This window comes from Nuphar pumila, chromosome 11 (genome assembly GCF_984573655.1).
Source record: "Nuphar pumila chromosome 11, dmNupPumi1.hap1.1, whole genome shotgun sequence".
NCBI classification, from domain to species: Eukaryota; Viridiplantae; Streptophyta; class Magnoliopsida; order Nymphaeales; family Nymphaeaceae; genus Nuphar; species Nuphar pumila.
The window spans coordinates 92,254,395-92,277,794 of record NC_143259.1 but is presented as its reverse complement, the minus strand read 5'-3'; the positions used below and the strand labels follow the sequence as shown (position 1 = coordinate 92,277,794).

The 23,400-nt window shown below is 39.4% G+C and overlaps 1 protein-coding gene across 2 annotated transcripts in view; it reads right to left on the bottom strand.

Annotated features, from left to right (window-relative positions):
- LOC149822505 (SH3 domain-containing protein 2-like) overlaps positions 1 to 9,866 on the bottom strand; it is a 38,622-nt gene extending 28,756 nt beyond the window's left edge. The window contains exons 1-5 of one of the 2 annotated variants that reach the window (XM_089981590.1): positions 9,828 to 9,866; positions 9,548 to 9,700; positions 679 to 795; positions 520 to 589; positions 275 to 426 (exon numbers count right to left, since the gene is read on the bottom strand). In XM_089981590.1, coding sequence (XP_089837716.1) covers positions 275 to 426; positions 520 to 589; positions 679 to 795; positions 9,548 to 9,607 — 399 coding nt within the window. In that variant the 5' untranslated portion in view covers positions 9,608 to 9,700; positions 9,828 to 9,866. Of the gene's footprint in view, positions 1 to 274; positions 427 to 519; positions 590 to 678; positions 796 to 9,547; positions 9,732 to 9,827 lie in introns of those variants that run through there. The other variant, XM_089981591.1, reaches the window with a different exon arrangement.
- Between the last annotated feature and the right edge of the window lie 13,534 nt (positions 9,867 to 23,400).

Sequence of the window (23,400 nt, the reverse complement as noted above, 5' to 3'; positions counted from 1 at the left end):
ATGGCCATTTTTGTGCAAGAAAAGGTCAAGAAAACAACAAAGACTCCCTATACTAGAAACAATGTCAGCTAGCTAATATACTTAGGAAAGTTGAGAAGTGTCTAGATTTGGAAGGTTAAATTGGTTATGTTATTCATTGGAGTTCTGTCCCACAACAACCTTTATGCAAATTTAGCCAGGATCCAACCTTGCATTGCAGTTCTGAATTATTGTTTACCTTCAGCATTTCAACAAAAGGCATGACAACCAGGTGATAAAAGCAAAAAGAAATAACCTGAACTCCAAGAGTCCTCAGCATATTCTCCCTCTCTTTTTCCATTGTACTGTGAGAATTTCCGAAGTGAAGAGCAGCCCTTGCAAGGGTAGTAGTGCCAGGATTCTGGTTCTCATTTGAATATTTGCAACAGTCATCTGCAAGTTTCATTGCTAAAGAAAAATTGCAGGTAAGAAATGTCATAGAAGGTCTTGCAATGGATGGAAGAACTATAGGAAATACAGAAGATATGAAACTATGCTCACCGATTTCCATTTGCTTTAAGCTCAATGCAACAAGACCCTCCACACCTCGTACAATATCCCTTTGCAAATGCTATTCAACAAGAAGAGTACCAACGTTTACCAATGTCATGATCTTTAACAACATCTAGCCAAAAACAAACTAAAGTACATAGAGTGTACCTTTGTTGCTCTTGTTGATGTATAAAGCCTTTCAAGACGTTCATGACACTGAAGCTCAAGTTCATCAGAAAACACTGCTCCATTACCAACATGGCTTGCAAATTGCCTTAGAACCGCCTGTGCAATCGATAGAAAACTTAGATGCACTGTACAAGGTTATGGCATAAAATATTAAAAATAAAAAGCTTTAGAGTTCAAGAGCACTTACCATGTCAACTACTTACTGTTATATATATATATATATATATATATGCTTGTAAGAGGTTTTTTCCCTCTAGGGGCATTTTGTATGGCTGTAATAGGTTCTGTCCTTTAGGGACAGATTTTTATTTTTCCTTTTTCTTTATTTTTTCCTTTTATTGTCTTTTTATTTTTCATCATGGGCATTATGGTCTTTGGACCACCTCTTGTCCCCATAGTAGCTAAGCTTCTCTTAAGCTTTTGCTCAAGTGAATAAGATTATATTTTTTTATGTTTTTGCTCTTTGAATGATATTTGTGAGAGTGAGCCCATTTGTGGCTTGTGTTTAGCCATTTGTGGCTTATGCTTGTACTTGCCTCAAGGCTTCATTACACTTACCCATAATAAGCAGCCACAGGTGATACAAGAAAATTTTTAAATGCAAATAAAATCATAAAAGTTGCATGACAAGAAACCAAAATTTGTGACTTTATTTAAAGTCCCAGGGTGTAAGAGGATAAAACCCTATGGTATTGTTACCATACCTTCCGGTTCAAGCCTTTCCCCAGTAGTTCTATATAATGTACAACCAGGAGATAAATTGAACTCTTAAATGCTGATCTCAAATGAGTGTTATATATGTAGAACGAGTGCTCCAGTGTCAAGTACTCACAGGTTCTTGTTTGCTGCATCTTCTATGTAGATGTTGTCTCTCACCTCACAGGAGCTGCACACGTTTGTCTTATTAGGTTACCTCTTTTATCCTTTTTTTTTTTTCTTATTAGCACTTTTTTTGCCAAAAACAAAAGGTTGCCATAGTCCATTGTATGTTTATGACAATTATCCAGAATCCAATTGGTAGAATCACGTCACAGGGACATCCTAAGGAGCAAGCACAATATGCTGAATTCATACTATAGAATACAGTTTACTAAGATTAGAGGTCACCAAACCACAAGTTGCAAATCCAACTATAAGCATAACTTTTCAATAGGTGGAGATGCATGAGATAAGGCAGGATTTCCCTCTTTTAAAGAAATGACTAATTATATGGTTCCCATAGCTTTCAAGGTTTCACTGGATAGGGTAAAGGAACTTCAATAGTAGGTTATAACTTTGCACCAAGAGGATAAAATGATGTAAAAAAGCTTGACTTTTCTGAGGATCTATCTGGCTGTAACTTTTAAGACTTGAAAATGTTAAAATGTAAACTGCAATATATATATATATATATATATTATTTAATATTATTATATTTTCTTTTATTATTTTATTTTTCTATTTTTTTATTTTCTTTTTTAGCATCTAGTTCAATAAAAACTAGATATTTTGATCCAGTCAAGTTCCTGTTGGAACTTGACTGTGCAAGTAGCTGTTGGACTGTAGTCCAACAACTATAATAAATGCTGTTGGACTATAGTCCAACAGCTATAATAATAAATGCTGTTGGACTGTAGTCCAACAGCTATATTAAGAGACGTTGGAATCCAACGTCTCTTTTTTGAGAGCTCAAAATGAGCTCTCCTCTCTCTCCCATTTTTTTGTATATATAGGGGTGAACCCCTTCAATGTAAAGAACTATGCTTCTTAAGCATTTTGTTCATGAATAAAGTATTATTTATTTTTCAAGTGTTCTTCCCTTTATACCCTTTCAAGGGTCATGCTTGTAGTGTCTCCAATAGACACTTGTTTGTGAGTTATTTGTGCATTTGTTGAAGACCACCATTTTATTACATGGTATCAGAGCTACGAAATCCTTAGATCTTGAAATGCTTCCGCCTCGATTTCCGTGCCACATTTACAAAAGGTGTTTCATCACCTTGTTCTTGGCTCAAGAAGATTTGTTTGAAGAAAGGCGAACTTGTGCTACAAAAAAATTTGGTTTTGTATCCTCTCTTATTCCTTTGTCTACATTTTTTCTTTTCTTTTTATTTTTCTCTCTCTCTCCTATTTATTCCTCTCTTACCCTTGTAAAAGATGGATGACAATGATAAGATCACCATCATTCCTATGAAGCTAAATGATACTAACTATGTAATGTGGGTTTCGATTATGAAGCACCACATTTGGGGAAAAGGTTTATGGGGTATAGTGGATGGTTCCGATTTGGAACCTAAACTATCTCTTACCAAGAAAGAGGGTGATAAAGAGGTTCCTCTAACGGAAGAAGAGAAGAGTAAGGCGTTAGCCACTTATGAAAAGAAATGGAAAGAATGGAGGATAGGGCATGCAAAAATTATGTCATGGCTCATCAATAGCATTGACATTAAAAAATGCTCTAGTCTAGCTAAGTTTGAGCATGCCGATAAGGCTTGGGAATACCTCAAAAACATGTATTCCCTTAAAGATATTGCACATGTATGCAATTTACAAGATAAAGTTCGGACAATGACTCAAAAAGATAAAACTATTCGAGAATATTATAATGAGTTGTCCGAACTTTGGGAAGAGTTGGCTCTTCTTGAGCCCAAATGGCATTGTGCCGAAGACATCGAGCTTCGCCAAAAGCAACTCGATATGGAACATTTCTATCAATTTGTGAATGGTCTAAGGCCGGAGTTTGAATCCGCCAAATCAGCCCTTTTACATCGTGGAAAAATTCCTTCTATTGTTGATACTATAGAAGAGCTCACTATGGAGGAAAATAGACTTAGAAAAAGTACTCCAAAAGTTGATGATGACTCCGTTTTAGCTGTATCTAGACCGGAGAATCATACTCGTACTTACAAGCCGCCTCATTTTGGAAGGCAAAACGGCGACTTTGATAAAAGAAAAGTTATTTGTCATCATTGTCATGAACCGGGGCACTATAGGCCTCAATGTCCAAAGTTAAAAAGAAGAGAAGAAAAAAGAGTTGCATCTGTTGAATCTGAGTCAAAAGATCAAGATGCACCTGTGTCTATGGCTCAACTGATGGAAATCCTTCAACCTCTTCTCAAAGGGGTATCCTCCTCAACCGAAGCCTCAACTGGAGCGGCAGTTGCATCTTTCTCTGGTCCAGGTAACTTTCCTTGGCTTTTAGATTCTGGTGCTTCTTTTCATATGACCCCAAATGTTAATAGTCTATCCGAATGTCTTAAAAATAACTCAAGTGTGTCAAAGGTTTTTACAGCCGATGGCACATCTCTCGAAGTAAAAGGAATAGGATGTTTTGAAAATCTTCAAAAATCCAAAAGATTTTTTATCCCAGAAGTTAGATATATCCCTAAACTTAATTTGAATCTCTTATCTGTCTCGCAAATATCTTATTATGGATGTAATATCTCCTTCTCTTCTCATGGTTGTTGGGTACAGGATCGCCAGTCAGGGAAGCTGATTGGGGAAGGCCATAGAGAAGGAGGACTTTATTACATGGACTTTTTGGAATTACCCAAGAATGCATTTTGTTATAATATTCAGAAATTAGAATTGGATTTATGGCACAAAAGGCTTGGCCATCCTCATATGTCTAAAATTCAATATTTTCCAAGTTTGGAAAAATTTTGTAATTCTGAAAATTTTTCTTGTAAAGACTGCATTCTTGGCAAAATGAAAAGGTTACCATTTCTTAGTAGAACTTTTGTTTCCTCACGACCACTTGAGTTAATACATTCGGATGTTTGGGGCCCCGCACCAGTTATTTCCAAAGGTGGTTATACATATTATGTCATTTTTGTTGATGACTTTTCTAGACATACTTGGATTTATTTTCTTAAATATAAATCTGATGTCTTTGCTAACTTCCAAATATTTCATAAAATGGTTAAAAATAAGTTTCAAAATGATATTTCTGTTTTTCGCACTGATTCAGGGGGAGAATTTATGTCCAACGAATTCAAAGACTATCTCAATTTACATGGTATTACACATCAAAGATCATGTCCACACACTCCACAACAGAATGGCCTAGCCGAACGCAAACATCGGCACATTATGGAAACTACTAGGACATTGCTAATTGCAAATCAAGTTCCAAAAAGTTTTTGGGCTGAAGCGGTCCTAACTGCCACCTACCTCATTAATAGGATGCCATCTTCCTCATTAAAGAATACAACTCCAATAGAAAAGCTTGTTAATTTAACTCCAGATTATTCTAGATTAAGAGTCTTTGGATGCAAATGTTTTGTTTTCACCAACAGAAATGATAAACTCTCTTCTCGTGCAATCCCATGTGCCTTTTTAGGATATGCTGATAATCAAAAAGGCTACAGGTGTTTCGATTTTCAAAATGACAAATTATATGTGTCAAGAAATGTATCTTTTTTGGAAAAAGAAAGCTTCTTTGAATTTGAAAAATCCAAGGATGTCACTGAATACTCGTTTTTAATTGATCCAACTTCAAAATCAAATGAATGTGATGTTGGATGTGACCTTGACAATGATCAAAGTCCTATTGTTGTTGAAAATTATGATAATGAAGAGCAAATCCATAGGGATGTTAGTCTACAATATTCAAGACGTAGAGAGCAAAATCTTCCATGTGCATTACAAAAATACTCTGAAGTCTCACCTAGAAGAACGTCTAGAATCTCTAAACCTCCAGAAAAATTTGTGTCTTATGAATCTTTTTCACCCACGTATAGGGCCGCCATTACATTAATACAATCATATGTTGAACCATCATCCTATTCTCAAGCAAAAAATCATATAGAATGGATAGAAGCCATGAAAATAGAATTGGATGCACTAGAAAAGGCCAATACTTGGACGATACAAGATATTCCTCCGGGTAAGAAACCTATAGGTTGTAGGTGGGTATACAAAGTCAAAACCAAAAGTGATGGGACCCTGGAAAGATATAAGGCCCGTTTAGTAGCAAAAGGATATGCCCAAGAGTATGGCATCGATTATGAAGAAACATTTGCTCCTGTGGCCCGTATGACCACTGTTAGAACTTTAATAGCCTTGGCCTCCATTAGAACATGGCCTATCTTTCAATTAGATATAAAAAATGCTTTCCTGAATGGGAATCTCGTTGAAGAAGTATACATGGAAGCCCCACCTGGTATTAGTATCCCTAAGGGTAAAGCTCTTCGTCTAGAAAAAACTCTTTATGGTCTTAAACAGGCTCCAAAAGCCTGGTATGACCGATTTAGTCATGTTATGCTTGATATTGGTTTTCAACCTTGTTTACCTGACACTGCTTTGTTTGTTAAGAAATCTGATGCAGGCATCATTATTCTTCTTCTCTATGTGGACGATATGATCATCACCGGAGGCGACAAACAGGGAGTTGCAAATATCAAATCTCTTCTTAAAACTCACTTTGAAATGACTGACTTAGGTTTATTAAGATATTTTTTAGGCATTGAAGTTGCTTATTCCCCTCGGGGGTATTTGATATCTCAATCTAAATTTGCTCTTGATATCGTTTTCAGGTCTGGAATTACAGATGATAAGAAAGTAGACACTCCAGAAGTTGTCAATGTTAAAATGAAAATTGATGATGGAGAACTTCTTGATGATCCTACTCCTTATAGACAACTTGTTGGAGCTCTTTCTTATCTTTCCATTACTAGGCCAGATATAACTCATGCGGTTCATACAGTCAGTCAGTTTCAGCATGCTCCCACCTCCGTGCACATGGGAGCGATTTTGCGTATTATTAGATACTTAAAATCCTCTCTTTCACGAGGACTCTTCTTGTCTGCTTCATCTTCATTAAATTTAATTGCATATACTGATGCTGACTGGAGAGGTGATCCCAATAATAAACACTCAACTACTGGTTTTTGTGTGTTCCTAGGTGAAACCTTAATTTCGTGGAGGTGCAAGAAGCAGCAGAAAGTCTCTCTTTCCTCCACCGAAGCTGAATACAGAGCCATGGCAACCACCACTATGGAGGTTGTTTGGCTCAGACGATTGCTAGCGGATATGGGAGCTAAAGCAACGCAAGCTTCAAAGATGTGTTGTGACAACAAAAGTGCGATCTACATTGCAAGCAACCAGACATTCCATGAGCGCACTAAACACATTGAGATGGACTGTCACTATGTCAGAGAGAAATACTTACATGAAACCATTGATCTGCCATATGTTACATCAGAATATCAATTAGCAGACTTCTTCACCAAGCCTCTCGCTGCTCCCAGATTTCACTTCCTCTTAGACAAACTTTCGCTCATTGTACCGTAAGTTTGAAGGGGAGTGTTAAAATGTAAACTGCAATATATATATATATATATATTATTTAATATTATTATATTTTCTTTTATTATTTTATTTTTCTATTTTTTTATTTTCTTTTTTAGCATCTAGTTCAATAGAAACTAGATATTTTGATCTGTTGGACTGTAGTCCAACAACTATAATAAATGTTGTTGGACTATAGTCCAACAGCTATAATAATAAATGTTGTTGGACTGTAGTCCAACAGCTATATTAAGAGACGTTGGAATCCAACGTCTCTTTTTGGAGAGCTCAAAATGAGCTCTCCTCTCTCTCCCATTTTTTTGTATATATAGGGGTGAACCCCTTCAATGTAAAGAACTATGCTTCTTAAGCATTTTGTTCATGAATAAAGTATTATTTATTTTTCAAGTGTTCTTCCCTTTATACCCTTTCAAGGGTCATGCTTGTAGTGTCTCCAATAGACACTTGTTTGTGAGTTATTTGTGCATTTGTTGAAGACCACCATTTTATTACAGAAAAGAGTCTGACTGCTAGTATTAAATGCCAGTATACACCATAAACTGTTAAAAGACTGGAAAGGAGTTTGACTGCTAGTATTAGATGCCATCACACACCATACCTAGGAGCCTATTTCCCCTTGCATAGCACAAAGCACCACTTTTACCAATATCCATATATTGTAAAACATGGAGGATACTCCACTGATCATACAATGATTACAATATGAATTGGATTTGGAAAACCAGGATCTGTGTGATTTACTATCTGTTGACAAAAAATGGGTCTTCCAATAAGATCCAGGTGCTATAAGACTTGGTCAAGACAGTTCAAATCCCAGATCTTCCCTAAGCAGACAAATGTTTGTAGGATTATAGTGGTCAATTGGCATCATGGATTGTTTGTGTATACTACTTGCCTTTTCCCAAACCATGATCTCATTGACCACTAGGAGGTGGACCAAGCAAGAGGTACTAACATTCTCCTAGTTGATGATGATCTTGTTTTTTCACCTTTTGTACTGTCAATCATTTCCCTTGGTCTATTTGCAAGCAACTGTGGAAAATGATGGCTGTCCTGATCTGTCCACATCAAGGTGAAGACCGAAATTACAGGAAGAACATGATAAGGGCAAATCCAAGTCAAAAAATAGCCATAAGGTCAGCAAAGCATCCTATCTTTCAGAGTTTTATTGATATGAATCTTCCAAAGATTAAACAACAATTGCGGTCCATCACTCGTAAGAAATCAAAGTGGCACGCCCACATAAGCTCCTATGAATGTTTGCAAGAGCTCAGCTCAATTATACCATTATTGTTCTTTATATATGACACACTGTGGTTTCAAAGTATGCAATTTTCTCCAAAATATGCACGCTGATCTCCAGTTTAGGAACAATTCCCAGGGGTTTACGAAAATCCAACACAGTCTAGTGTGCTTCACCATTCTAGTCTTGCATTCTGTGGCACTGCAAGTACGAACATTTTCCATGAATTCATCTCAAATATAAAAGTCAAAGAGTTGGATCACTCGTCCTAGAAAAACTGATTCCCCTTTACTAATTTGATGACTTCTGTTTATCATTATTCATAAATTAAAATAGCATGAACTATGAACAATGTAATCTTCCACAGAAAACCCCATCTGCAGGTTCCATAAAGAGAAGGGAGCCCTCAACTGCAGTCATCACTACAAACAAAGGTGTAGCCTTGTAATATAAGCTTGTAGAAGACACCATTCACAATCAATCAAGAATTCCTTAACTAAAGACAACGATGCAAATAAAGGCATAGTCTTAATATACACTTGTAGACAATCCACTCACAACCACTCAACAGTTCCTCAACTACAGACATATCTGCAGAAAAAAAGCGCAGTCTAGTAAGATAAGCTTGTAGAAAATCCATTGACGACCGATAAACAATTCCTTCTATCATGAAATCATAAGAAAAAGCGCTTCAATAGTCATTCCAAGCTCTAACTACGTAAATGTTTAAGCGGGTCGAAGATCATCTGCAAGGGACAGGCAAATAGTTTATCTGATGCATCTCAACCGGACAACCAGAGACTGTAGCATTGGGCACACAATCCATAACAATTTATGTGAAATATTCCCATGAAATTGAATTCATGGCTTCACACACTATCTCTATATCAGCAGCACAAACTACATACCTTCCTACATTTCATTACTTCTCAATTTATAAATAGAAAAAAGATCAAACTTCAAAATCGCAGCCAAATCTCCCTTAATTAAATATGCGGCGTTTAAGTAAACAAAAAAAGAAAAGGAAAAATGAAGGAACAATCATGCCACCAACTATAAGAAAACCAAGTCTTGTTTGGGAATGATAAGCATATGTGCCAAGCACAACAGATTGGACCAACCCAATTAATGAAAACAGCAAATGTTTGATCTTTAATCAAAACCAATCAAATGAAAACAGCAAATATTTGATCTTTGATCAAAACCACCACTATGGCACCACCCTCTTCCCCTGGACCACGCCTCTTCCATTCCTCGCAAAAAGGAAAAAGGAAGAAAAAAGAAAAAAAGCAAAGAGAAAAGGGGAAAGAAAACCTGCTGTTGCTTGGCAACTTGCTCTCTTAGCTTGGTGGCCTGCTTTCGTATGGCATCCATTTCCGATCCCTCACCCCTTCCTCATCGATCCCTCACCAGTACATGCACACGGCTGTATCAGCATATGTATGGGAGCAAACCAATCTTTTCTTTCTAAAAGAGAAATCTTTTTAGAGAGAGAAAGAGACTAGCAAGGAAGAAATGGGCGTAGTGATGAGTCTCCTCGGAAATCGATGTTATAGATTTCCGGACTAAAATGAGAGAGAGAGAGTAAAACTACCTGATATAATAACCAATGAACAGTAGTAGAGGGAGAGGACGGAATAAGAGTAAAATCATGATATTATAATAGCCAATGAAAAGTAGCAGAGGGGGATGAAAATTGGAGGTATGTGTCTGTAACTGTCGGACTGAGAATATTAGTATTACGAACCGCTGGTGGTCTCTCTTTCTCTCTCTACAACTCTCTACAAGGTTCCCTCCACAAGTTGAGAGAATGGAGGGTATTTTAGTACTTTTCATCGATACCCTCGTCCCCAATAGGGTCTGATTCGCACTCCAAAGTCCGTGATTGATATGACATGTTAAGCTATTACAGAGGTTGGTAAATGGTAATTCCATTCTTTCCATATTGGAATTGGTTTACCATTCTTTTTAGTAGGAGGGTGCAGTGCGGAGGACTTGTTTGTTTGCTTTCATGTCACAAATTTAGGACACAAGGACACGCGATGCAGGCTCGACACTGAGGTGTATTTTTTTTTTTAGAATTAAACATGAGGTCATGGATTTAAAAAATGATTCTATTGAAATATTATTTAAAAGTAAAAAGTTTATTAAAACAACAAAACAACATCTATACGGATCCATATTATCAGCGTGTGTGACAGTGTCAGGTTGTGTCACCAACAACATGTAGCCAAAAATGACATGTCCCTGTGACATAAGTTTAAGGGAGGTTGCCGGCCTTTAGCTGCTAGATAGGTAGTTAAAGTTTGATTTTTATTTTATTTTTGGTGTACAAAGTTTGATTTTCACAGGTGTCACCTCTCTGCGCAAGCTGACACCTAGCATGGAACCCAGGGGTGGGGGCCTTATCTTAGAAGTTTTATGCCACCAGCATGATAACCATAGGAATGGCAGGCTGAGCCAAGTGCGATCAGGTCTTAGTGCCAAGTGCAGTTTCTTCGAGTTATAAGTGTCTTAATAGAGGATAAGAACTTAAAAACTACATATGAGCATCTTTTGCTGCGAATTTGAAGCTGGGTGTACTCTATAAGCAAGGAGGACTTGAGGCTTCACGCCAATAAACTAAGTGACTAAATAAGTTTTCTCCAGTTATCCAAAGAATCTCCTTTTTCATTTTTAGATAAAAAACTAAGGTTTGGCACACCCTTACCTGTTGAATTGAATAAAAAGAATGATTAAAATGAATGAGGCCCACTTGGAAACCAGCCGGGTGGCTATCTTTCCATATAGAACTATTAGTTACAGCCAATAAAGCCACATTTTAGCAATTGCATTGCAAGATTTTGAAACTCTTATAATCTGAACGTGATTGAACCGAAAGTGTCTAACACCATCCTGTCCACAAGCCCACACTGACCACGACTTTCCAACTGCTGATTCATGATATAGACTACATCTACTTTTGAAGTTTTTTTTTTGGAAAAAAATCACCTTTTTAGTGTATTACTTAAAATGTTGTCTCAAGACCAAAGGGGGCTCCTCTTGTTTGGTAGGAGCTGTTAGTGCACACCACCGTGTGTTGGGAGGTTGCAAGTGCAAAACTCAATGGTATGTTGTGTAACTGGTGAGGGTCGGCCTAACCCCAGCTTGCCTTTCAAAAAAAAATTGTTGTTTCAAGTACTATGTCATTCTGTGAATAGTTATAAAACACAGTAATTTTTTGTCACAATTTTAGACATTGTATGATAACTTGAAAAAAGGAAGATTAATGTTACAGATATATCTTTAATTTTTCTTTAGCTAAATTTAAAAACGTAAGACTTAAGAACAACTAAAGCAACTGGACACTGTTTATAATATGTAGATTGAAACAAGGAGATCATTTCGTTTTTTTTTTTCTACGGAAAAATATTTCATAGATTTAATTCGAATTAGAAGAATTACATCACGAAGTGACGAAAAGTCACTAAACAATTATAAGCTATAAGAAATCATTCAGGATGACATGGTGATTACATTAGAAAATGTCACTCATACGGAGAGAGCCAACAAAATGGGGATGACACTTGAAGAATAAGCTCATCTTGAAGACCTTCTCTATGGACACCGCATGCAGATTACTTGAAATTCACATTTAGCATTTCAATTTCGGTCCTTTTAGGCCTGTGCACCTTTTTATCACTTTTGAGTACTAACTTGATAGGGGCATGGAAGGAACACTTGTGCAACTAGCTTGGGCATCCCAAAGCGTCTGTATAAAGGTACACTGAGCCCCTTAAGTAATGGTCTGAAGACCATGTTTGAAGGTAATGAAGGAAGGTCACACAAATAACTCATGTTGCAAACCTTAGTCATTATCTGAACCTCTTGCTTTTTAAGATGACAAAAGCCATGAGAAGAAGCGGGGACAGAATAAAAAAGATTACCAAAAAAGGTATTATCAATGGTATCATCCATAGTGCGATGCATAGGCACAGAAGAAAGAGAAGATGGGCTATTGATGTCTTGGGCAGTAGAAGAAATATGTTGTTTCTTAGGCTGAGAAGCGCCATTAAAAACAATAACCTCTTCCTCTTCCTGAACCCCAAGAGTCTTAAAAGAATTATGATTTTCAGATGAGACTTTTGAAACCTATACCTTTTTGGCTTTGTGCTTATGCTGCTGCCACCCTCTGCTAAGACCAAGCATAATGGATGCTGGATTCTTGCTCACACAACTTATAGTGGCATGCAATCTTACCTTACATACCTCACAATAGTGTGTGTCGGATTCAACTTCAATATGAAGGTCACCCTTATAAAACCTGTCCAAAACAATAGGGATCGAATCAAGGATCTCTAAATGAGATCAAACTTTCACAAAGATCCTAGCAAAATGCAAGCGAGCTTGGACAAAGGTCCTATCATCAACAACAACTAGCTTTTCATCCAGCGCATTTGTTATCAAGTAGAAAACATCATTGCATCAATAAGTAGGTAGAAGATCATGCACTCTGTTCCATACCAGAATAAACCTTAAACCCTAAAATTTAGGCATGTCACGTCTATCCCAACTTTTCATAAGTAAAATATTACCAAAAACCCTCCATAGTCCTCTTTTTGAAACCGACCTCAAATGATCTTGCAATGAAAAATGCACCAGGAACACGTTGTTTGGCAACGCAGAGAAGATCGGGTTAATAGAGGGCTTCCATCTCTTACAAAGCTCATGAATATAAAAATCTTGTTTCATCGCCATGGTGTCCCACTTACAAACTAGACATGTCCTCTCTTGTCTCTAAATGAGATTTAACATGTAATGAAGTATTACCCAAAGTGCCATACCATATTGGAAAAGTTAGATATTATTTCTTTTCTAAGATGGCACCTTACTCTTTATTATAATTTAAAAATACACTTAACATTTGGAAAAATTAAAAAAAGAACAAAAGTTTTGTTTATACAAATCAAAAACAATTTTTTTTTTAAATCACTTGTAGTTATTATTACATGTCCCGAGCCCGTACATTTACTATTTAGAATATATTATGGGCAAGGGTAGAACATGCTCAAAATATTAAGGCCTTATAGGGTGTATGCATAATTGACATATAATAATAGTATGTTGAAAAATATTTTACTCAGTAATTAAGGCAACTTAACTTGAACCAGGAGCTTTCGAAGGCACACATTACATGCACTATCTTTTAAGTGATAGTTTCCCTACTTAGAATCAAGTTCTTGGCGCAATAAGTATACACACAACTTCACTCCCATGATACAACTGAGCTTTCGCCTTCTCATGAAGATCGGCCCATGCCATGCACTAATTGAGACCGAAAATTTTGACACAAACCACCTTGACTTCTTGAGTAGGTTATGTTGACCTATGTTCAACTATATGATAGACCCTAGGCTCAACTTGAGTTAGATCCTAGGTAAAAAAAAAAGCCTCAACCCACTAGAGTAGAGAACAGAAAAAGCACTATGTGAAAAACTCCTATAGGTTGAGCATAAGAGAATATGGAACTCACAAGAGTATGGGAGAGAGCTTAGTGCTCTAAGGAGCACACGAGAAAGAAAAGAGAGAGATAGAGCAAGCTTGTGCAAAGAGAAGAGAGGGAAGGAGAGTTGAGTAATGGAGAGAATGAGAAAGGGTTGGGGTGTATATAAGCCATAACTCAACAACTAGCAATCAAGGCCAATAAATGGCAGTAAGATGGCCCAAACGATTAACAATAAAGAGCCTACGCTGGCCAAATAGTCAACTTTAATGGCCCAAATGGCTAGACAAGGGAGGCTTGTAGTTAACATACAAAAAAAGGTATAACCCTAGTTCAAAATGACCCTAGTGAGGTCAAGAGCATCCAAAACTTGGTTCATGGTCTATAGTCAACAGGGATGAGCGGCTAATGAACTATTTGACCATAAATGCTCAATGCAAAAGACATTGGGTAAGTTCGGGTCAAGGTCAAAATGGATTTAAATAGATATTAAGGTTGGGCCAAGGTTCATAAATGGGTCAATCATTGGTTGATCTTGGATTAAAATCGCCCCAAAGAAGAATGGTCAAAGACCATGTAACGCCCCAAAAATTTGAACTTGTAAACCTTTTGAAAACAGTTTAAAGGCTAGAAAATCCTTTTTTCTTTTCAGAGTTTATTTATAAAATCAGCGAAACCATTTCTTTAAAAGAAAAGAGGTCAAGTCGACAATCTTGGGCATGTTAGCTAAAAGAGCATAAAAGATAAAGGCATAACTTGTAAATGTCCAGATGAAATCATTTATATTATAAACAATTTCAAGTTTGTACAAAATTTGGATTTCTCTAAGAAACTTGTAACAAAACCCAAAACGACCAAAACAAAAGTTGTCAGTGGAAACAATGGATCCTGAGGACATCTCGCAATCGCGACATCGTCTGCTGAGTACCTAATCATCACTTGTACCCATAAAATTGGTTAGTTTTATGAAAAACTAGTAGGTACACAAGTAGACAGAAATGTCTGAAAGAAGCATAAACAATTAATTATGCATGATGAGTAACCAAGTAGTTATTGAATTAACATGAGCAGTTTACTAGCATGTGTGAAAGTCTAACTAGCACATGCTACAAATTATATCAAAGCATTTAACAATGAATTGAAAATCACTGAGCATTAAGCAAAACAACAATTCTATGCTTATTAGGTAGAGTGCACAAGTTACTTTATGTTTCATCATTAACTGGCATGCGGGTACGCGCAGACGTGATTCGTAGAAACAACTGAGACTAGTTCGAGCGTCTATTATTCTATGTATTTTAAATAACCCGAATAGCTAGTTGAGTCCGTTCCTAAGGGGACGACCGTTAGCCGAGAGAGGATTCCCCAAAGGTGTTCGTGGCTACGGATGCATCCTACTTCTGCAGAAGTCCAAAAGATCTACCACCTAGGATAATATCTGGTAGTCTCATCCCCTAACTCTGATGACTGGGGACACCAAGTCTTTGCTAGTAGAATGGTTGTTAACAACCTGTCCATCGAAGTGTGTGTATCAATCCGTCCTCTCCCTTGACAGACAACAAGAAACGAATGGGTGTGTCAGGGATTACTTAACCAACGACTCATTTTACATGCTCTAGTATTTTGACCCAATCAAGCATCTTACCTCTGAAGGCGAAAATCAATCAATTTGTAATGTGGTTTACCAATGTACTCATAGCACTGGTTGAGGTCGAATGATCATCTCAAACATCCATCGTATTACTCGCATGCCATGCATGTCTATGAGCACGTTACGAGGAAGAGTTCTAGGTCCTCAATAGGAACCTCAACAACATAATTTGCAAAGATATAATGTCATCACTATACACTTTTGAAATGACCAATATCATATGCCAACTTATGGCATGTGATTCATATGCCAACTTATGGCATGTGATTTTGTCGAATCTCATATTCGTTATCGTAGTGTCAACATGCAACACAAATTTTGACACTGATAACGATAAATGGTGAATGTGGATTTCACATGAGAAAATTATGCTCACAAGCTTGCTCGAGTCCCAGATGTTGGGTAATCTCGAGCTATGTCAGAAAAGCGAACTAGAGTAGAGGAACTACTCCTTCCGAATGCTTGATTCAGGATGTCCCACTGTGATGCTTCAAAACCAACATTGTTTGCAAAATCGTATGTTCGATATAAAAGGACTCCTTTCATCCATTGAGGTTGCAAATTTTAAACCTTGCTATTTCTTAATCGCAGGAGCGAGAGAGGTGCAAGCCTACGCATGCTTCATAAGTTTGAATTTATGAAACTCCGTATGAAGAAATACTACAGGATAATGTGTGTGATAGCAAGGTGAAAACAATACAGTAATGAAAAAAAAATGCAAGGGCCTGGGCGCAAAGCGCGACGACAAACATAAAACAAGTAATGTGAAAGCAAAGGACAATGATCGCAAAACTGCAACCTTGAGCTAAAGACAGAAAGCAGGAAATGTGAAAGCAAAAGCCTGGGCGCAAAGCGCGATGGCAAATTAAAGACAAAAAGCAAGAAAATGCGTAAATAAAGGACAAGGATCGCGAAACCGCGTCCTTGAGCTAAAAGCACACTTATATACATTTACGTATATAAATATATATTTTTTTTCTTTTGGTCTTTAATTATTAAAGCTAGGTTTAGTAATTTAAGTCCTTGTGTAATTTCTCCTACCTCAGGGTATTGCGAGAAAGAGGTTGCCTACGAGCGTAGGTAATCGTCGGTTCGGTTCGCGGAGCGCGGATGGGCTCTGTTGCGTAACACTGCAAGAGTACAATATTAGCATGAATCTTAATTGAAAATGAAACAAAGATCAGGCAAAAGCTTATTTCTACTGTCCGTCGGACATATTCGAGCGACAGGGGCCAAAGGCTCCTGCCTTCTCTTTGGGGAGGCTAGCAGGGACCTTTGGCCCCTGTCGGTTTTCTAAAAGGCGAGGCAGGGGTACTTGGCCCCTGCCGAGTCCTGAAGAATCACGAGGCAAGGGCCAAAGGCCCTTGCCAGCAGTTCTACCTTGAATAGAAGGGGGCTTCCCACCCCCTTCTGTTGGCCTGTCAGAAGGCAAAACGAGAGAGAGAGGGGGTCGCAGGGGCCAAATGCCCACCTGCGGCCCTCGGAAGAGGAGGCAGGAGCCAAAGTCTCCTGCTTCTTTTTTAGGGGAAGGGTAGGGGCCATCAGCCTCTACCTGAAAGAGAAGGGCAGGGGCCGATGGCCCCTGCCGGAATAGTAAAAAGGGCAGGGGGCTCCGCCCCCTGCCTGCTAAAAGAGACCAAGGCAAAGGGGCAGAGCCCCTTGCCTGACGGAAATGGGAAGAAGAAGGCACGTAAGGGGCCACTAGCCACCTGTCGGCCTTCCGACGAACCCAAAGGAAGAAAGGGGGGAACAAGAGGAGAAGGGGATTACCTGGGCTGCCTGAGGGAGGGAGGCTGGCGAACTGCCTCGATGGAGAGGGGCTCGCTGGCGTCGGTTCAGTGACAAGAGAGAGAGAGATGGAGTCGGGGAGGGAGAGAAGAGACAGAGGGGGAGAGACAAGAGATAAGAGAGAGTCAGGGGATCGCGGGAGAGGCTTGTAAGCCCTCCCCTCTCGCCCTTTTATAGCATCACAGGGGGCGAGCAACCCCCTGTGTGTCACCCACGGCCAACCCCTGAAAGCCCTTTCGATGGGCAGGGATGGCTCAGGTATGGATCCGGGTCGGGTCCAGACCTGACCCGGGTCCCAATTTTTTTTTAACTGGGTTTTATATCCTACCCTCCTTAAAATAATTTTATCCTCAAAATTAAATTGAATTTATCGTTCAAAGTACAAGTCAGAGTATTTCTCCCTAATATCAGAGTCTAGCTCCCAAGTACATTCTTTTATCTCATGGTGTTGCCAACGCACCTTGACAAGGGATATCATCTTTAACCTAAGTACTTGATCCCGATGATCAATGATCTTGACAGGTCTTTCCTCGAAAGATAAATCCTTCTGAATGTCTACATCATCATAATGGATGATGTGTGACGGGTCGTGCACATATTTCCTCAACATGGATACGTGAAAGACATTATGGATCTAAGCGTATTGAGGAGGTAAAGCCACACGGTAAGCTGCTTCACCAATTTGATATAGGATCTCGAATGGTCCGACGAATCTGAGACTTAGCTTCCCCTTTTTCTCGAATCGAAAAACACTTTTTATGAGAGATACCTTAACAAAAACCATATTTCCCATCGAGAAGGTGAGCTCTCGACGACGTCGATCTGCATAACTTTTTTGCTGGCTCTGGACACTACGAAGTCGTTCTCGAATCAACTGAACTTGCTAAGTGTAGTGTTGTAATACTACAGAAGAATCCAATCTTCGCTTGCCAACCTCATCCCAGTAAAGAGGTGATCAACAAGGCTTCCCGTACAAGGCCTCGTAAGGGGCCATCCTGATGCTAGCGTGATAACTGTTGTTGTACACGAATTCTGCCAGACTGGTATGAGAATCACATTCTCCCTTCCAATCTATCATGCATGCACGTAGCATGTCTTCCAAAGTCTAAATCGTGCATTCAGACTGCCCGTCGGTCTAAGGGTGGAAAGCGGTGCTAAACTTCAATTTTGTACCTAAAGCCAACTGTAATTGCCCCCAAAACCTTGAGGTGAACCTTGGGTCGCGGTCAGAGATGATGGACACTGGAACACCATGCAATCTTACAATCTCCTGAATGTAGAGGTCTGCCAGACTGTCGAGTGACTGACTGAGGCGGATAGGGAGGAAATGTGCTGATTTGGTGAGTCGGTTGACGATCACCCAAATCGCATCATGCTTTCTTCGAGTCCTTGGCAAACCGACGATAAAGTCCATAGTGATGTCTTCCCATTTTCATTGTGGGATTTCTATCTGCTGCATCACTCTGCCTGGTCGTTGATGCTCGATCTTAATCTGTTGACAAGTCAAACACTTGGCGATATATTCAGCCACATCTTGCTTCATTCTGTTCCATCAATAACATCGCTGCAGGTCTTTGGACATTTTTGTGCCTCCCGAGTGGATCGTGTATCTGGACTTGTGGGCCTCCTCGAGAACCTCGTCTCTCAAAACAGGATCGTTTGGGACCCAAAGATGATTCTTATACCATATGCTTCCTTCTTCCTTCAGACAAAAGGGGGTATCGAGTTGTTGTGCTTGAGCCTTCAGCTTTACATATTGCGTATCAATCCTTTGCCCATCAACAATCTTTTCTAAAAGCTCAAGTTGGGCCACTAGGCTGGAAAGTCTGATAGAATGTTTCATGACCGCAAATGGTTTCAAAGAAACCAAATCCTCAAAAAGCTTCTAACCAGCGTATAATAGATTGAAAGAAACACAGGAAGCCTTGCGGCTAAGAGCGTCAGCCACGACGTTTGCCTTTCCTGGATGGTAGGAAATGGTAAAATTGTAATTCTTTAAGAATTCTAAGCAACGTCGTTGTCCAATGTTCAACTCTTTCTGCGAGAATAAGTACTTAAGGCTTTTGTGATGCGTGAAAGCCTCGAACTGTTCCTCGTATAAATAGTGTCGCCATATCTTCAAAGCGAAGACCACGGATGCTAACTCCAAATCGTGGGTCGGGTAATTCTTCTCATGGATTTTGAGTTGGCGCGAGGCATAGGAGATTACTTTCCCATTTTGCATTAGGACGCATCCTAAGTTTGTTCCTAAAGCATCCATATAGATCACGAAGCCGCCTTGTCCTGAAGGCAAGGCCAAGATAGGAGCGGTAGTAATTCGCTCCTTTAACATCTGAAAACTGTTTTTGCACGTATCGTCCCATATGAACTTAGCCTCCTTCTTTAGCGGTTTTGTTATAGGTAGAGAGATTTTGGAAAAGTCCTGGATAAATCTTCGATAATATCCAGCTAATCCAAGAAAACTTCTGATGTCACAAACATTCCTCGGTTGTTGCCAACTTAGTACGGCCTCCACCTTGGAGGGATCTACGGATACTTCTTTCTTGGATATAACATGCCCCAAAAACATAACCTCCTTGAGCCAAAACTCACTCTTAGAGAACTTAGCGAACAAACACTCCTTCCGCAGGGTCTCTAAAATTATAATCAGGTGTTCGCGATGTTGATCTTAGGTCTCCGAGTACACCAGGATGTCATCGATGAACACGATTACGAAGGTGTCCAAAAAGGGTTTGAACACACGGTTCATGAGGTCCATGAAGGCTGCAGGAGCATTGGTGAGTCCGAAAGGCATGACAGTAAACTCGTAATGCCCATACCTAGTTCAAAAAGTTGTTTTGGAGATATCATCTTCCTTAATTCTGAGTTGATGGTACCCAAATCTAAGGTCGATTTTAGAGAATACCCTAGCCTTTCTTAGCTGATCGAAAAGATCCTCGATGTGAGGCAACAAATACTTATTCTTTATTATGGCCTGATTTAGCATTCAATAATCAATTCACAATCGCAACAATCCACCCTTCTTTTTAACGAATAGGACAGGAGCTCCCCAGGGTGAGACACTGGGGCGAATGAAACTCAAATCCATCAACTCCTGCAATTGCTTCTTGAGCTCCTCGAGCTCAGCTGGGGCCATTCGGTATGGAGCTTTAGAAATCGGCATGGTACCCGGTAGCAACTCGATGTTGAATTCCACTTCATGAGGAGGGGTAAGTCCTGACAACTCCTATGGGAAGACGTCTAGAAAATCACGCACAACCTCCAAATCTCTGATCGAAACTTGCAATGACTCAGACTGGATGACACAGACTAAAAAGATAGTGCATCCCCTTCTTAGGTAGTTTTGCGCTTTTAGCGAAAACATTATCTTGCTAGCTCGAACCGGTCTCACGATCTTGAATTCTACCTTAGGCATCCCTGGTGGAGACAAGACAATTCTACTATCCTGACAAAAGATTTTGGCATGGTACTTGTGCAACCAATCCATGTCTAAGATAATGTCTAATTCTGTCATCTCAAGTAGGATAGCACGAGCGGGCAAGTGCCGATCGACTAAGACTACATTCAGAGCTGGTACGTAGGTCGCACAAACTGTGTTCTTCCCAATTGGATTATACATGTCGAGAACATTGTTCAAAGAACTAACAAGTAAGTGCAAGTGTTCAACAAACTTTACGAAAATAAAGGAATAAGTGACACTACAGTCAAAGAGTACAAAAGCTGCTTGATTAGCAACCAGAATGGTACCTTGCACGAGCTCGCCCTTGGTCAACTGCTCGATTGTGGTGGTGTAGAGGCGTCATGGCGTCTTCTTCTGACTGCTGGATTGCAGCTGTTGTGGTTGTTGCGGTGGTCGAGAAAACATATGTGCTCCATTGTTTCGCCTGAGATCATTGATCGCCTTTTTGAGGCATTCATGGATGTAGTGGCCCATCTTGCCACAATACAAGCATCCACCGGTCTCACGAGGGCATGCTTGCCCAGGATGGGGTCATGAGCATTGGGGGCAAGCATCACTAGCTTGTTGCCTAATTTGAGGGTTGCCCTGAGGGTGCTGACGCTGTGAGGAGGAGCCTGCCTCCTTCCTCCTTCTCTTTTTATAAAAAAGAGCGGCTGCTTGGCTTGGCCGCCAGAAGGGGTCTTCTTCTACTCTCAACCTGCAACAGGTGGCTTGTTGGCCTGGGTGCTCTTAGAGCGCTCCCAATCTTCATTTAGAAGGGTGGCAGCCGCAACTGCCGCAGAGAAGGTTGAGGGTATGCTGGTGAGGACCCTAGGTCGGAGTCCTTCCCTCAATCCTCGAATGAACTTGCCAGCCCGTTCACATTCACCATCGAACAAGCCAGGGCAGTAATGCTCCAGCCTTTGAAAATTGGCGATATAGTCCGCAAGTTTGGAAGTTCCCTGAAAGAGTTCCAAAAATTCGACCTTCTTCTTTTCTCGTGCATGTGGAGGAAAATAATTCTCCAAAAATGCCTTTTTGAAGGCTTCCCAAGGAATTACGGATGAATCTGGGAACTAAACATCTTGGGTCGTGTCCCACCAATTGCGGGCGTTATCCTTCAATCAGAAGGTTCCAAATTAGGTATTCTTGTCGTCTGGGACATCCAGCACTCGAAAAACTCGTTCCAGCTCTTTAATTCAGCTTTCTGCCAAGTCTGGATCGGTTTTGCCGACGAAAATGGGCGGATCAAGTTTTAAAAATTTCTTATATGAGATTGTCGTATGTTGGCTTGGCTCAGAAGAGGGTGCCTGAGCGCGCATTTGGCCTCAAATTGCATCATCTAAAGTACCGAGGGAATCCATGACAAATGCTCGTTGATCTAACCAATCATCAGACGAACCTTCGTTCGTACCTTGCACCATTCTTAATATAAAAAGATACGTAAGTCAGGTTTCAAAGAAACATAGTGAAGAACCCAAAATATCTTAGTATTTCTAAGTGTCAAAGTTACAATAACCCAACAGTACTGGTACAAAAAGACACTTTACAAAAAGCAACAGAGTACACAAACTATGGTACAAAAAGTTACTTGATAAACAAAAAGACAAACCGATTATCGAGAAAAGACAACAAGTCATATATCCTTTAGGGTCGACGAGAGTACTTCTTCAAGTACTCTCTTGCGATACTCGTATGCCTGATCCCTCTCGGAGGGGAAAAATGATGCAAATCATCATTCAAGACTCCTTGACCGTAAGGAGGGGTCGTGGGGGTGTAATGCGGCGAAGCATTTGGTAGCGTAAAACCCCAAGAATCTGCAAAAGTAGGAAGATTCAACCTTCTTACCCAAAACTTAGCTCGGGACCCTTCACGGTCGTGACGAGAAGTCGTAGGGTTTCTTCCCCTACTTGAACGACAACACATCTGTCGTGCGCTTCTGCCTGATACGTACTCTACACCACCCGAAGGATTCATATTCTTTAAACAAGAGACCCCAAGTACCCATGTAAGGTATGCTTAAGTTTAATAGTAAAAACATGAATAGTAAAAGAGATTACTTACAGCGAGATGCGGATGCCAGATGTCCAAGAATCACTATAAACCTTTGACTTTGATACCAAAAGTTGTAACACCCTAAAATTTCAAACTTATAAACCTTTTGAAAACGGTTTAAAGGCTAGAAAATATTTTTTTCTTTTCAGAGTTTATTTATAAAATCAGCGAAAGCATTTCTTTAAAAGAAAAGAGGGCAAGTCGACAATCTTGGGCACGTTAGCTATAAGAGCATAAAAGACAAAGGCATAACTTGTAAATGTCCAGATGAAATCATTTATATCATAAACAATTTCAAGTTTGTACAAAATTTGGATTTCTCTAAGAAACATGTAACAAAACCCAAAACGACCAGGACAAAAGCCGCGAGTGGAAACAGTGGATCCTGAGAACATCTCGCAATCGCGACATCGTCTGCTGAGTACCTAATCATCACATGTACCCATAAAATGGGTTAGTTTTATGAAAAACTAGTAGGTGCACAAGTAGACAGAAATGTCTGAAAGAAGCATAAATAATTAATTATGCATGATGAGTAACCAAGCAGTTATTGAATTAACATGAGCAGTTTACTAGCATGTGTGAAAGTCTAACTAGCACATGCTATATATTATATCAAAGCATTTAATAATGAATTGAAAATCACTGAGCATTAAGCAAAACAACAATTCTATGCTTATTAGGTAGAATGCACAAGTTACTTTATGTTTCATCATTAACTAACCTGCGGGTACGCGCCGACGCGATTCGTA